Below are 12707 nucleotides of genomic sequence, written 5' to 3'. Positions count from 1 at the left end.
TATAAAATGAAACAATTACAATTAGAAAAATTTCCTAAACATTAATTTTTTTTTCAAAAAATAATTATAAAATATATTTTATATTTTATATGTTTCTAGTAAATATTTAAAAAGCAAAATATAACAAATCTTTTAAAATTTTACAATTTTTAATAAATTTAAGTAAACTTTCTAGAAATATTATATATTTTATATAAAATTCAGAAATCAAAGTAAATATTAGTTATTTTTCTAATATGTTTTGGAATTTACACTATAGGCCATTGTTCTTTTTAATAAAATTTATATAATTTTGGTTTAATATTTTTATTTTGGTCATAAATGATATTAGCGTTGGAGAAACAATTTATGTAACCTACCACGTAAGCAAAAATGCTGCCTTGAGAAAGAACATTTCAAAAGGCATCGTCACGTATACACACTTTCATCTTATATGGTAGAATGAATATCATTTTGAAAAATAATTCTTTTAAGTGTTAATTTAATAAATAAAGAATAGAAGAATACTGTTTTAATAATTTAGCCAAACCACCTCACTCACTTTCCACCAACACGATTGGGTAATGGGTAGCGTTCATATGGGTATTTAATTATTGTTTTGATATTTAAACCCAAGAATAGTATAAATATAATAGAGCAGGTGAAAACCTTTATTTTTACGATAAAAGGTTCTATAAATCATTAAAAGCAAGAATTATTTTATTTTACTTTAAGATTAAGAATTACCCAATTAACAAACATTCATTGCATTGTCAAATTAGAATTTTGTTTAAAAAGGTTTAATAAAAGAATTTGAGATATTGGAGTAATTTTATATTTTAATTTTATCATTTTAATTTATTTTTAATCAGTGCCAGATCTAAAAATATTTTTACAGATAAATATATATGATTAATTACATAAAATTTTAATATGAAATAGATATAATTAATAAAATGAATGATAAACCTACGAAAATTTGGATTTGAGAGCGGACATATGCTTACGTGAATTTGCTACTGTTTTTAATATATTTTTAATTAAATAAAAAAATCTATATTACTATCTATATATACAGAGGCTTTCAAGTGAGTTTAATACCACTAAATCAATTTAAATAATAAAAATCATGTTTTGGTTCGCGTAAATAATAAGTAATAAAAAAAACAAAAGAATTTAATAGATACGTTGAGGAAAATAGCAATAATAAGAAAATTAAATGGGAGAGAGAGAGAGAGAGAGGAAAATTGGGGGAAAATGAACGAGGAGCGAACCATTCATATCGAGGTTGTCGCGAAGAACAGACGAATCTGAGATTTGTGTGCGAGGAGAGAGAGAGCGCTGAACGACTATGGCGATGCTAGAGAGCATTGTCGTTTTCACCCTCCTCCTCCTTATGTTGATCCTTATCATTATCATCATCCTTCTCGCTTTCAAACCATGGCGCTTCTTCTCCTTCGCCCTCTCCCTTTTCTCTTTCTCTTCTCGCTCTCGCACCATCAAGGTACCGTCGATTCCGGTAGTTACGAGCTTTTTATATATATATATATATTCTGTTTTGATTTCTAGATGGATTTAATTGCTTAGCTTTTGTTTGATCCACTTGTCAGCTCTTTATGTGTAATGAATCAACGCGGCGAGTTTATTTAGTAATTTTCTTTTTGGTGCTAATTGGTGGTATTTTGAATAAATAGTAGAGGATTCTATACAGTTTAGCTTACGGTTTGCTGAAATCAGTGGGAATACATTGCAGATTTTCTTGATTCGTTGAATTGGAGAGATGCATTTAATTGAATTACTTTTGGTATTCTTCTGTGATGACTTTAGATTTATGTTGATGCTAGAGGAGTAACTCATTTTCTAGTTTAGCGGATTGTGGGTGGATTTCAATCATGAATACCAGATATGGCATGTCGTTTAGCAGATTTAATATGGTAGTAAATCTGCTTGGAGATTAATGGCATCTATTCTGAGTCAGTCAACTATGATGGATCACTTAACGCACATCCACTAAAAATAGATGGCAATGGGTGTTGTATCCTAGAGTCCCTTTGTGAATCGGCCGGTTTTAGAAATATATGTATCCATTGTTGTAGTGTAGGGTCTTCATCAAGAACTTGGTTGATTTCTTTCCTTAGATGGAAATATATGGAGAGAAGAGGATAACTTGGCTATCATTTTGAAGTAATCTAATAACTTATCTCTTGGTAAGTGACAAATTTGAAAGTTTAAGAAACCAACGGATAGATTGATTTTCCAAGTTTATAGACTTGTTCTAAATGTCGAACAACAATCGTAATATCGTATAATTATTATTGTATAATTATCTCATTTTCCTAGATTTTTTCTATTGTATTTCCATCCAACTATATTTGAAATTTAAACTTACTTTTAGGTGATTACTCTCGGTTTCTCTTCCTTTATCTTTTCTTCTCTTTTCTTCTCTAAATCCATACAAGTTAAATATATGTGATGGAAGCAAGAGTTGGGATCTTTCTTTTAAACCCTTCATGTGTTTATGTATCTAAATACTAAACTTTGTCATAGCATTTGTGCATATAGATTTATATTCTTTCCATTTAATAAAGGGGAATACTTGGAAACTGTTGAAGCTTGCTTTCTGTTTGAATCTCTTGTGATCCTCTTTCATTTGACAGTGTACATGGATTTGTAGGTTGATGATGTTGAGAGGCCTCTAGTAACAGATGATGCCAATCTCACTCGAGATCAAAGTAGTGATTTGACAAGAAATTATGATTTAGAGGGAGCATGTTACCAAACCGAAGCTCTTCTGCGTCCACCTCGTAGTGAGGGACTTATTCACAAACAGCGGATCCCCCCAGCATCTCCCCATTTAGCTCAGGGTACTAACTTTTTGCTTCCATCTTTTACTGTTTTTCTTGTATAATTATGCTTCAACTCTTCTGCTTAAGTGAATCCAATATTAATGTTTTACTTTGGTCAGGTGATAGCTTGGTTCTAGATGTAATATCTGATCTTTCAGAGGATATTTTGGTTGGGCAGACACTGAAGCACCCACCGGCCACAGAGCACCTAGTTGAAGCTGTAAAACATGGTAGACCTGAAAATCAAAGTGAAAACAGTATACAAGAGTTTGTGCCCCAGGCTACCAGTAATCAACGTAATTTTTGTTTTCTCTCACTTCTGTAAAGAGATTAATGCATTGCTTTCTTTCAATAGATTGGATGTGTAAAGCATGTAATTATATCTTTCTGTTAGAAGTGCAGGAAGTTGCCTCTCTCTTGAGGTTGTCTCTGGTCCTTCTCGTGGAACTCGTTGTTTTGTACAGTCAAACACTTCAAGGCTGCCTTTGACCCTAGGGAGAGTTTCTCCAAGTGATTTATTATTGAAGGATGGAGAGGTTTCCGGAAAGCATGCTATGATAACTTGGAATTCAAATGTATACTTCTCACAAATTGTATGACAGTAGTTTGCATTTGGTTGCATGCTATATGTGGTGTATTAATTGTTCCGATTTCTATGAACTCCTGCAGAAACTTAAATGGGAGCTGGTAGACATGGGTAGCCTCAATGGAACACTGTTGAATTCTCGACCAATTAATCATCCTGATTCTGGAAGTAGGCAATGGGGCCACCCGATGGAGCTTTCAAGTGGAGACACAATAACACTTGGAAAAACCTCAAAAATACATGCAAGTCGATATGCCTTTTTGATTCTGTCATTTTAATTTTTGCTTCTGAAATTTCAAAACTTTCTAGATATAATTTATCATGTTCATAAAGACCGAACTTATGCATGAACAAGTGCTGTACATTATTCACATCTCCTGGATATTGAGGTATTTGCATTTTCATTCGTTTTCTTATTTCAGCAATTTCATAAGATCATCATAATCTGAGACCATGAGTATAGAACTGACATCTTACTTGTCTTTGTATATTGACTGTCAGGAACGTCGTTTTGATATAAAATACCCTATAAGCATTTGTCATAAAGCACAAGCCACATCCACTTCTGACATTCTAGAAGTACATAATTTTTGTGACTTTTTATTTTTCCATTATCTTTTTTTTATTCTCAGGCAATTCTCTTTTGCTTCTGTTCATAACTATCTTTCAAGAGTGCTGAGGTGAACTTTTAAGTTAACAGTTGATAGACTGTCTCCATAAGATAAAATCCCATATTTTTTTTTGATAGGAATGTGAGGTCTCATTAAAAAAAACCCTCATGATTAACAGACCACCAAAACGGTGTTCCATAGTCAGCGGAAGGGGGAAAAGAGTGCCTCGTTTTATAAATAGATCAAACTCGTACAAATTACATAAAGAAACACCTAACACACCATCCAAAAAACAGACTCCCAGCACAAACTACATAGGGGTAGAGCACATACAAAAATCACCCAATCCCTTGTTTAGCCAGAGAATCTGCCTCCCAATTGCAACTTCTAGAAATGTACCTAACAATAAACCCCCTTTCCGAAATAATAGATACAATTTTCCCAACCAAAGAAGTAAAGAAAGGAGGGGCTGAAGCCGGCCACATAATCCAGTCCACAGCTACTTTACAGTCACTCTCAATGATCAATCTTCCCTCCTTAGCCCATGCTGATGTGAGAAAGAAATCAATGCCTTTTTCTATTGCTTTCAACTCTGCCAAAGGGGGAAGACAAGGGCCAACACTAATAGAAAAAGACCCTAAGACATTACAGCTGGAGTCCTTCAAAATACCTCCAATACCACCCACTAGCCCATCACCACTAACCGCCCCATCAACATTAAACTTAAAAAAATGAGTTGGAGGAGGAAGCCAACTCTGAACGGTTTTCCTTTTAACATTAGGATAGGGAAGCTTATCTGCAATAGTAGGATCCCCAATAAGAGAGTCGACTAGGATATTGACATTCGGGAACTTTGCTAGATACCATTTAGCCAATCTGAATCTTGAATTGAAGAAAAGAGAGGAACAATCCACCTTCATCTTCTCAAACACCACCGAATTCCTAGCTTTCCAAATTGACCAGAAAACGACACCTGGAATAAAATTCCAGATTAAAGACTTCACCCTTAAATCCGACCAAGAACTCAACAAAGCCGGCGGGTCTTTAGGCAGAAATGAAGAGATGTCCCATAGCTTGAAATAGTTATTTCATAAATTCCCTGCGACCGAACAGGAAATAAATAAGTGCTGGACCGTTTCTTCCTGTTTCAAACATAACGGACAAAGAACTGACTCCAAAACAACACCCCTTCTCTTCAACTCCGTTCTGACTGCCAGTTTTTGATGGGAAACCTGCCACAGAAACGTCTCGACTCTGGGAGGAGCGAGACCAGACCAAACATCCTTACTCCAATTGAACGATCCTCCCGACTTTAGGGAAAGAGTCGTCCTACAGGCCTTAACCGAGAACAGACCATCACCCTTCCCCGACCACTTAAGGAAGTCATCCACTGAGTCGGACAAACTGATGTTATCAAGCAGAGACATAAGTTGAATCCAATGATCTAACTCCCAATCACATAAGTTACGCCTAGATTGGATGTTCCAAACCCAGCCATTATTCACAAAGCAGCCAAACTCCGACACCTTCCCCCACCTGTTAGTAGAAAGTGCATAGATCCTTGGGAATTGTATGATTAGGATTGTAGACACGATTGTTTGCATGGTAGCTACTTTAGTTATGAACAGTTGGGTAAATTGAAGAACTGCACATTAATGTCGCGCTTTCAGTTAACAGCTGATAGACTGACCCCATAAGATAAAATCCCATATGGTTAGGTTGTAGGCTCGATTGTTTGAGTGGCAGTTGCTTTAGTTTTCTGATAGACTATTGTGGTTAAGTGTTTTCTCTTATGTACTCATTGCAAATAGTACAATGTTCATAACAATTTGTAATGCATGAAAATATTTGATTTGGTGGAGCTGATTTTATTGATTGCATGTTGTCTTCTGTCACAGGTTCATATTTCATCCCAAAATGAGTGTCTGGTTCCTTTTGGAGTTGGTATGATTTCGGATCCTATGTCGTTGCGTCGAGGAGGAAGGAAGCTTCCCATGGAAGATGTTTGCTATTATCAATGGCCACTTCATGGCATTGATCAGGTTTTTAAGTTATTAGTTGATGTTTTTCCTTCTATCAAAAGCAATGAATCTTATACTTGTGCTGACATTGCAGTTTGGGGTGTTTGGTATCTGTGATGGGCATGGTGGTGTTCAGGCTGCCCAATCTGCGAGCAAGTTAGTATTCCTATTACGTCTTTTAGTGTGCTTCCTAGACAGGGTTTCTAGTTGACTCGTAGATATTTCATATTTTGATTAATTATCAGATACACTTTTTATTTCCCATAGATTAATCGTGTGTTTTAGAGTGTATCATAGTCTTCAAAGCTTGTCACAGTATTTTGCATCTTTTCCTTTCTGTCTTTCTGTTTTAGTTGTGTTTGTTTAAATTCTGTCAGTTTTATTTCCATGAGCTTCTGATATGATAAATGCTGTGTTGCTGACTTAGGCTTTGCTTGATGGATTTTATAACCACCTTCCTACTTTCTAGCTTAACCATTTGATTAATAAAATTTTCATATTTACTCCTTTCTATCCTTCTTAACTAGCGAAACCTAATTATTGGCTTGATTTATTCATTTGAAATTGTCTTATGATCTTTTTTTCGATACCTTTTACTGGTATGACACATCAGTCTCTGGTTAGTATTAGAAGAAGATTTCAGATCAGGCAAACTCCACTCATTGAACCACAACACTTTTCACTGGTTTCCTTGGATACTTTTGGGGTTAAAGTTAGATATATATTGAGAGATTATGAAATATTTAGGTGTTTAGGTGCTACTTTTCCCCCCCTTAAACACCTAGCTAGATGATAGATAACTAATTTTTTAGAATTTGTGGGTAGTTTTGCTGTGCGGGGGCCGAACCTAAGGCTAATTTGCAAACAGTTTTAACCTAAAATATTACCTTGTCCAACCTAGAAAGTTATACAATTGGTAATAAATTCGGATACAACCAAGAATGTTACATTGCGTGGAGTTTTAACCTAAAATGTTACATGTCTACTCTAAAAAGTTACACAAGTGATAATAATTTCGGTACAACCGAGAATGTCTTGACGGTAGCTTTTTAGGTTGCAATCGGAATAGTTATGCAATTTACACAAATTGTTATGGAAATGTAATATTTTCGGTTTCAACCTAAAATGTTATCCATTTTACTCTAAAAAGTTGCGCTCTTGGTAAGTTTTTTGCTAACAACCGATTTCTGTCGTTTTTAGCCTTATATTAACCGTTTGTATTTTGGACTCACCCAGAATTTGCTTAGAGTATAACTTTGAGCACTCTTCATAAAATTTTTGTTTCTTCCATACCTTTACTTACATAATAGCTTATACTTCTTAGTAGCTGGCAGTTATAGCCATTATCATAATACATATGCCTGAATGTTTGTATTTTATTTATTTTTTGATAGAAGATTAGGCCTCATTAAAAACCCCCTTCTTACCCTCCATGTTACGAAAATAACATGAAGGACATTTGTATTTTATTGTTTTTCTTTTATTAAACAATTGGAAACCAAATGTTTATATGGTCATGGATCAATAGTGCATATGGTGCTAGAGTATTTAATGAATAGTGGAATTTTGGAATATTACCAGCGAGAATTTTTCAATCTATTTGCTGTGGAAAGTGGTTAGAAATGCATAGTAATAAGGCATGGTGGAATTATTGAATACCATAGTGGGCTCAAGTGTCTACTTGCTATCCACTTGGTAATAGGTTCAAATTCTGGAAACAACCTCTGTGTATATAGTGAAAGGCTGTGTACATTAAGACCTTCCTCAATCCCTGTTTATAGTGGGAGCTTTGTACACTGGGTATGGCCTTTGAGGGAAATGAGAGAAGTTTCGTGTTTCTTTATTTATGTCCTTTCTTTATCTTTAGCTTTCTCTCCACTTTGTGTATGAGTTCAAGTGACAAACTGATGGAGGATTTGGTTATGATCATATTCGTAGATTCTGTTTTCTTTTGTTCTCTTCGGCTATATGTATTTTCTTTGTATCGTTCGAATCTTATTATCTTCTTTGGCTATAACACACACACATATATATTAAATGAGAAAACTTGTTCTTCAGACCAGCAATTATTGATTGTAGATCTGAATTGCATTATTCTTGCAACATGAAACTTTCAGTACAAGATTTAAGGTTTTTGATTTGACCCAAAAAAAAAAAAAACTAGCTGTTCTGCTCATTTTAGCTGATATGCAGATTTTGCTTAACTATTTTACTAAAGTTTCAAGGATTTGATGTCCAGGATTCTGCCTGAGATGCTTGCTACCATTTTATCAGATTCTGTTAAAAGAGAGAGGGTTTTGTCACAGCATGATGCCTCTGATGTTCTTAAGGATGCGTTCTCACGAACAGAAGACAGCATGAATAACTATTATGAGGTTTTCCCCTCACCTGCCTTTCCTTCTTTTCTTTGTTATTCCTTCTATCTACATTTTATTGCTTTTTAGTTTGTAAATCTGTCAAGAGTGTGCTGTAGTGCCCCCCCCCAAAAAAAAAACAACACTTAGAATCTGTCTGCACTGTATTTCTGCTGTTATCATTTGTAGATTTGCTACCACTATTGTTGAATCATGTTCTTTTCAGGTTATTACCCTTATTTCCATCGACTATGCATGTCCTTCGGTATTTACGATAATTTAATGGGTTGTCGTCAAGCACTGGATCTCTTCTGCCTTCATCGAAGTTTATGGTGTGCATATCTTAATAATTAATTCCTTGCAGGGCTGTACTGCAACAGTTCTTCTGGTTTGGGCTGGTGATGGTGAAAAGTTATATGCACAATGTGCAAATGTTGGGGATTCAGCTTGTCTTATTTAGTACGTTTCGTTCTTCTTGTTTCAAGTTGTAGGATTTCTAGGGTTATTAGGGTATTTTACTATCACAGTCAATTTCTTGGAATCTTGAAAAGATTAACATCACTTTGATCATGGCCTATCCATGATCATATTTAAGAAAATTTCTGTTGATCTTAGGTAGAGTGGTGATCTGTAAGTCAGAATATAGGATAAATTGCCATCAACAATTCATGAAGAAATCTATTGGCATCTGTCAGAAGCTACCTATGCTAATCGGTGTACATTAAGTTGTTAATTCATCTAGCTATTGCCTGATGTTGTATGCTTGTGATAATCACGTATGTTACTCTTACTCGGGTGTGAATCTCGAACACAGGTATGCATCTGGCTAGAGTGTTCAATTTTGCGAAGGTTTTTCTTATATTTAGAGCGTCTATGGAGGGTCATATCTTTATAATCGAATCCAGGTTTACATCAAACACAGGCATTGGACACGAGCACTTCAAGAAAAATGAAGAGTCCGGGCAATATAGATAATTGACCACTTTAGTGTCAATGAAATGTGTTTTGCCTGTTGTAGTGGTATTTGGTCATACTTTTTTCTTATTTTCTGTAGAATTTTCTCACCATTTTCTGTTCTTTCATATATATATATATCCTGTTCTAGTTTTTTCTTCATAATGCTGCTTTTATTGCTATACTTACTACCAAATTCAATTTTAATGCGACAGTCTTGGAGGTAAGCAACTTAAGATGACAGAAGACCATAAATTAACTAGTTATTCCGAAAGACTCCGCATCGAAGGAACAGGGGAACCCTTAAAAGATGGGGAAACACGTCTATGCGGTATTTGTAAATTTCTGCATTATAGTCATTACGTTCTGGAGACAGGACTTGGTGACATGGCCAAAAGAAGGTACATATCAAGTAATTGCCCACTTGTTTCAGGTTTGAACCTTGCAAGGATGCTCGGAGACAAGTTTTTGAAGCAGCAAGATTCTCGTTTTAGTTCCGAGCCTTATATAAGTCAACCTGTGCATATCAATCAAACAAGTGTGGCGTTTGCACTACTAGCAAGGTGATTCTATCAAACCCTTTCTTGATTATCATTTTGCATATGAAACATATTGCATCGACTGTTCTTGGCCGATTGTGATGAAAACAATTTATGTTATATACTTTTCTTTGCTCAGCTCATATTTTCTTGCTCGTAATCGTTAAATATTCTGCAATTTCTTGTCGTTATTTTGTTATAATATGGATCCCACTTGTACATGCCTATTGCAGTGATGGATTCTGGGATGTTGTTAGTGTTAAGAAGGCAGTCCAGTTAGTTGCGCAGGTATTTTATTATAACATAATAATAATAATACAGCTTCTGCCTGTTTTCTTTTCTTGTTCCTCGAATAAATGTCGAATCTTCGGTGTGTTGTGGTCAGATGAGGGAGGAGCCGGAGCCGGAGAAGGAGAATTTGGCAGAGAAGATTGCAAATGTTTTGTTGAATGAAGCTAAAACACAGCGAACAAAGGATAACACCTCAATTATTTTCTTAGATTTTGAGAGCATATCTAGAAGAATATCTTGTAAAGTTGATGATTCTTAATATGAATTATTTTTATTTAGTGTGAAAAAACCTATATATTAATTATTTCGAATGCTATTTTCATTACTCTGCATTCCCCAAGTTTTCATTTTTCAACCCTTACTATTGTTGTAGACAGGGACGGAGCTCCCTTGGACCCAAGGGGTTCCGACCTTGTTAAAATTTATATATTCGATATAATTTTAGTTTAATAGTATTTTGGTTTATGTAAAAATAAATATTTAAATTTTAAAAATATAAAAATATAAAAATTTATTAAATATTTAATCAAGTAGGGGTCGAATTAAAGAATGATAAGTTTGTGTTCTCAAGTTTTTGGTCTAATTGTAAGTTTAAATATTAGACAAATTAAAAGTTGTCTTTTGAGTTTTGAGTTTTTTTTTTAATTTAGGGTGAATATAAAGTAATATTTGTATAAAGATTTTTACTTATTTGACAATAAACGCTCATACCTCTACATGCGTGTTTGAACTCGGAGTCTCAATGATAACAACAATCCTTTAATCACTAAGGTCGCTTGATTCATGTTGAATTTTGAGTTTAAATACCTATTAAGTTTTTATATTGTTCTTAAATAGTCTAATATTTCTGCCCCTATCAATATTTAATTCTTGCTTCGTCTCTGGCTTCAAAATCTCTGCAAATATAGTTTTAAAAAAAATCAATTAGGTGTTAGTGATTGATATTTAAGATAAATAAAATAAACACATAATAGTTTATTAATTTTAAATATCCAAAATGATCATTTGAACATAGTATAGGATTTCTTATATATATTTTCTTCATCAAAATAAAACAAAAATTATTTTAAAACAGTAGATTAAACTATAATCTTCTCAGTTCTAAATTTACCATGAAAGTTTGAAAATTCATGAAAGTCTTAGAGGTTTCATTTGAATGTTTTTTATTGTCTGGTGTGATTATACTATAATAACATTTGTTCTTTAGTTGCCCAATATTTTCATAATTATTCTTAAGCCCTTAAAGATGAATTATTTACATATAAATCCCTTTATTTAGTATAATGATTAAAATTTGAATATATTCACGATACCTAGATTGCTTGTATGCTAACCAATACAGTCTCCGAATAGCGTTGACATTTGCAAATTACAATATTTGATTAGAATATAGTCTAAAAAGTTTTAGTTTTTTCTCAAATCCTCGAATGTAATGCCTCATACATGTATAGGATTACTAGACCAGGAAAGGGTTGTTACATGCTTGATGAAATATTGAATAAGGAGTTTTGACCAAATAAACAGTGGAACATATTACATATAATTAGAATATCATAGTCTAATGCACCATATAGTTATTCCACGTCTTAGAGTGTTATTAATAAACATCCACCCTACTTATCGAGGTTATATTATCATCACACTTACGAGTATTACTATTCTAACACCCTCAGATATTATATTATTCACACATGTACCTATCTATTGTCCACGTTGTTTAGGAGTCTACAGGATTGGTCAAGATGTTAGCAAGCTAATTTTAGAAGGGTTAGATGCTCTTAAAAGGTATATTGTCTAAACTAATTAGAAACTAATCACTAAATTACATAAAGACACATGGGTCTAAATTTTGATTAATTGGTGAATTCAATGTTGCAAGCACGTTTCTATGATGTTTCTAGGATGTCACGTGAACATGTTTAGAAGCTCCTAAAATTGATAAAATTGCCTAAATAAGACATACTAATTTTAGGGTGCCGATACCTTGCTAAATAAATAATTTTTGAAATTTCAACAAGTAAATTTGGTATCCATACTCGCGCTACAGTATTTATATCTTAGATAAGAATATCAATACCTACTTTTTTTCCTTAAATTTTTTAACAATTTAGAATCTAAAAGAGCATCAATACCTACATAGGATATCAATATCCAACCATTAATATCAATACCTAATGGGATGTATCGATACCCTTCCTTCGATATGTTACTTTTTTTTCTGGATGAAATGGTTCAAAATTCCTAAATACTTTAAGGTTGTGCCGGGTAAACTGTGATTTCTCTTTTAGTTAATTTGTCATATGCTGATTTCTCTTTATTTTCATTTCAATGGGAAATGAATCATATGCAATACTCTCCGTCTAGTTCAATCAAACTAAAAAAAATTAAATAATCAAAATTTGAATTTGAATAAATGTTAAATGTAATAATTATTTAATAAAACATACACTTACCCGATGGTTAAGTCCTCGAACACAAGACTTTGGAAAAATTAAAAGTCCTTAACTCAAGAATCCTAAATTCCGC

General features: G+C 33.6%; 1 protein-coding gene across 3 annotated transcripts; it reads left to right on the top strand.

The window, feature by feature from the left end:
- The first annotated feature begins 1200 nt into the window (after positions 1-1200).
- Positions 1201-10464, top strand: LOC120151172 (protein phosphatase 2C 70-like). 3 transcript variants are annotated; one of them, XM_039163708.1, is made up of 14 exons: positions 1201-1220; positions 1308-1483; positions 2654-2843; positions 2945-3121; positions 3228-3400; positions 3495-3653; positions 5921-6064; positions 6138-6199; positions 8283-8418; positions 8762-8856; positions 9567-9682; positions 9785-9914; positions 10124-10178; positions 10276-10464. In XM_039163708.1, exons 2-14 carry the CDS (start codon positions 1331-1333, stop codon positions 10438-10440), a joined length of 1755 nt encoding a protein of 584 aa, XP_039019639.1. In that variant the 5' UTR covers positions 1201-1220; positions 1308-1330; the 3' UTR covers positions 10441-10464. The 3 variants fall into 3 exon arrangements, with proteins under 3 accessions (XP_039019639.1, XP_039019640.1, XP_039019638.1); XM_039163709.1 differs by having other exon boundaries at positions 1204-1224; XM_039163707.1 differs by lacking the exon at positions 1201-1220 and having other exon boundaries at positions 1236-1483.
- Positions 10465-12707: the final 2243 nt, after the last annotated feature.

This window comes from Hibiscus syriacus, unplaced genomic scaffold (genome assembly GCF_006381635.1).
Source record: "Hibiscus syriacus cultivar Baekdansim isolate YM2019G1 unplaced genomic scaffold, ASM638163v2 tig00111028_pilon, whole genome shotgun sequence".
NCBI lineage: Eukaryota > Viridiplantae > Streptophyta > Magnoliopsida > Malvales > Malvaceae > Hibiscus > Hibiscus syriacus.
This window is presented reverse-complemented; position numbering and strand designations above follow the sequence as displayed.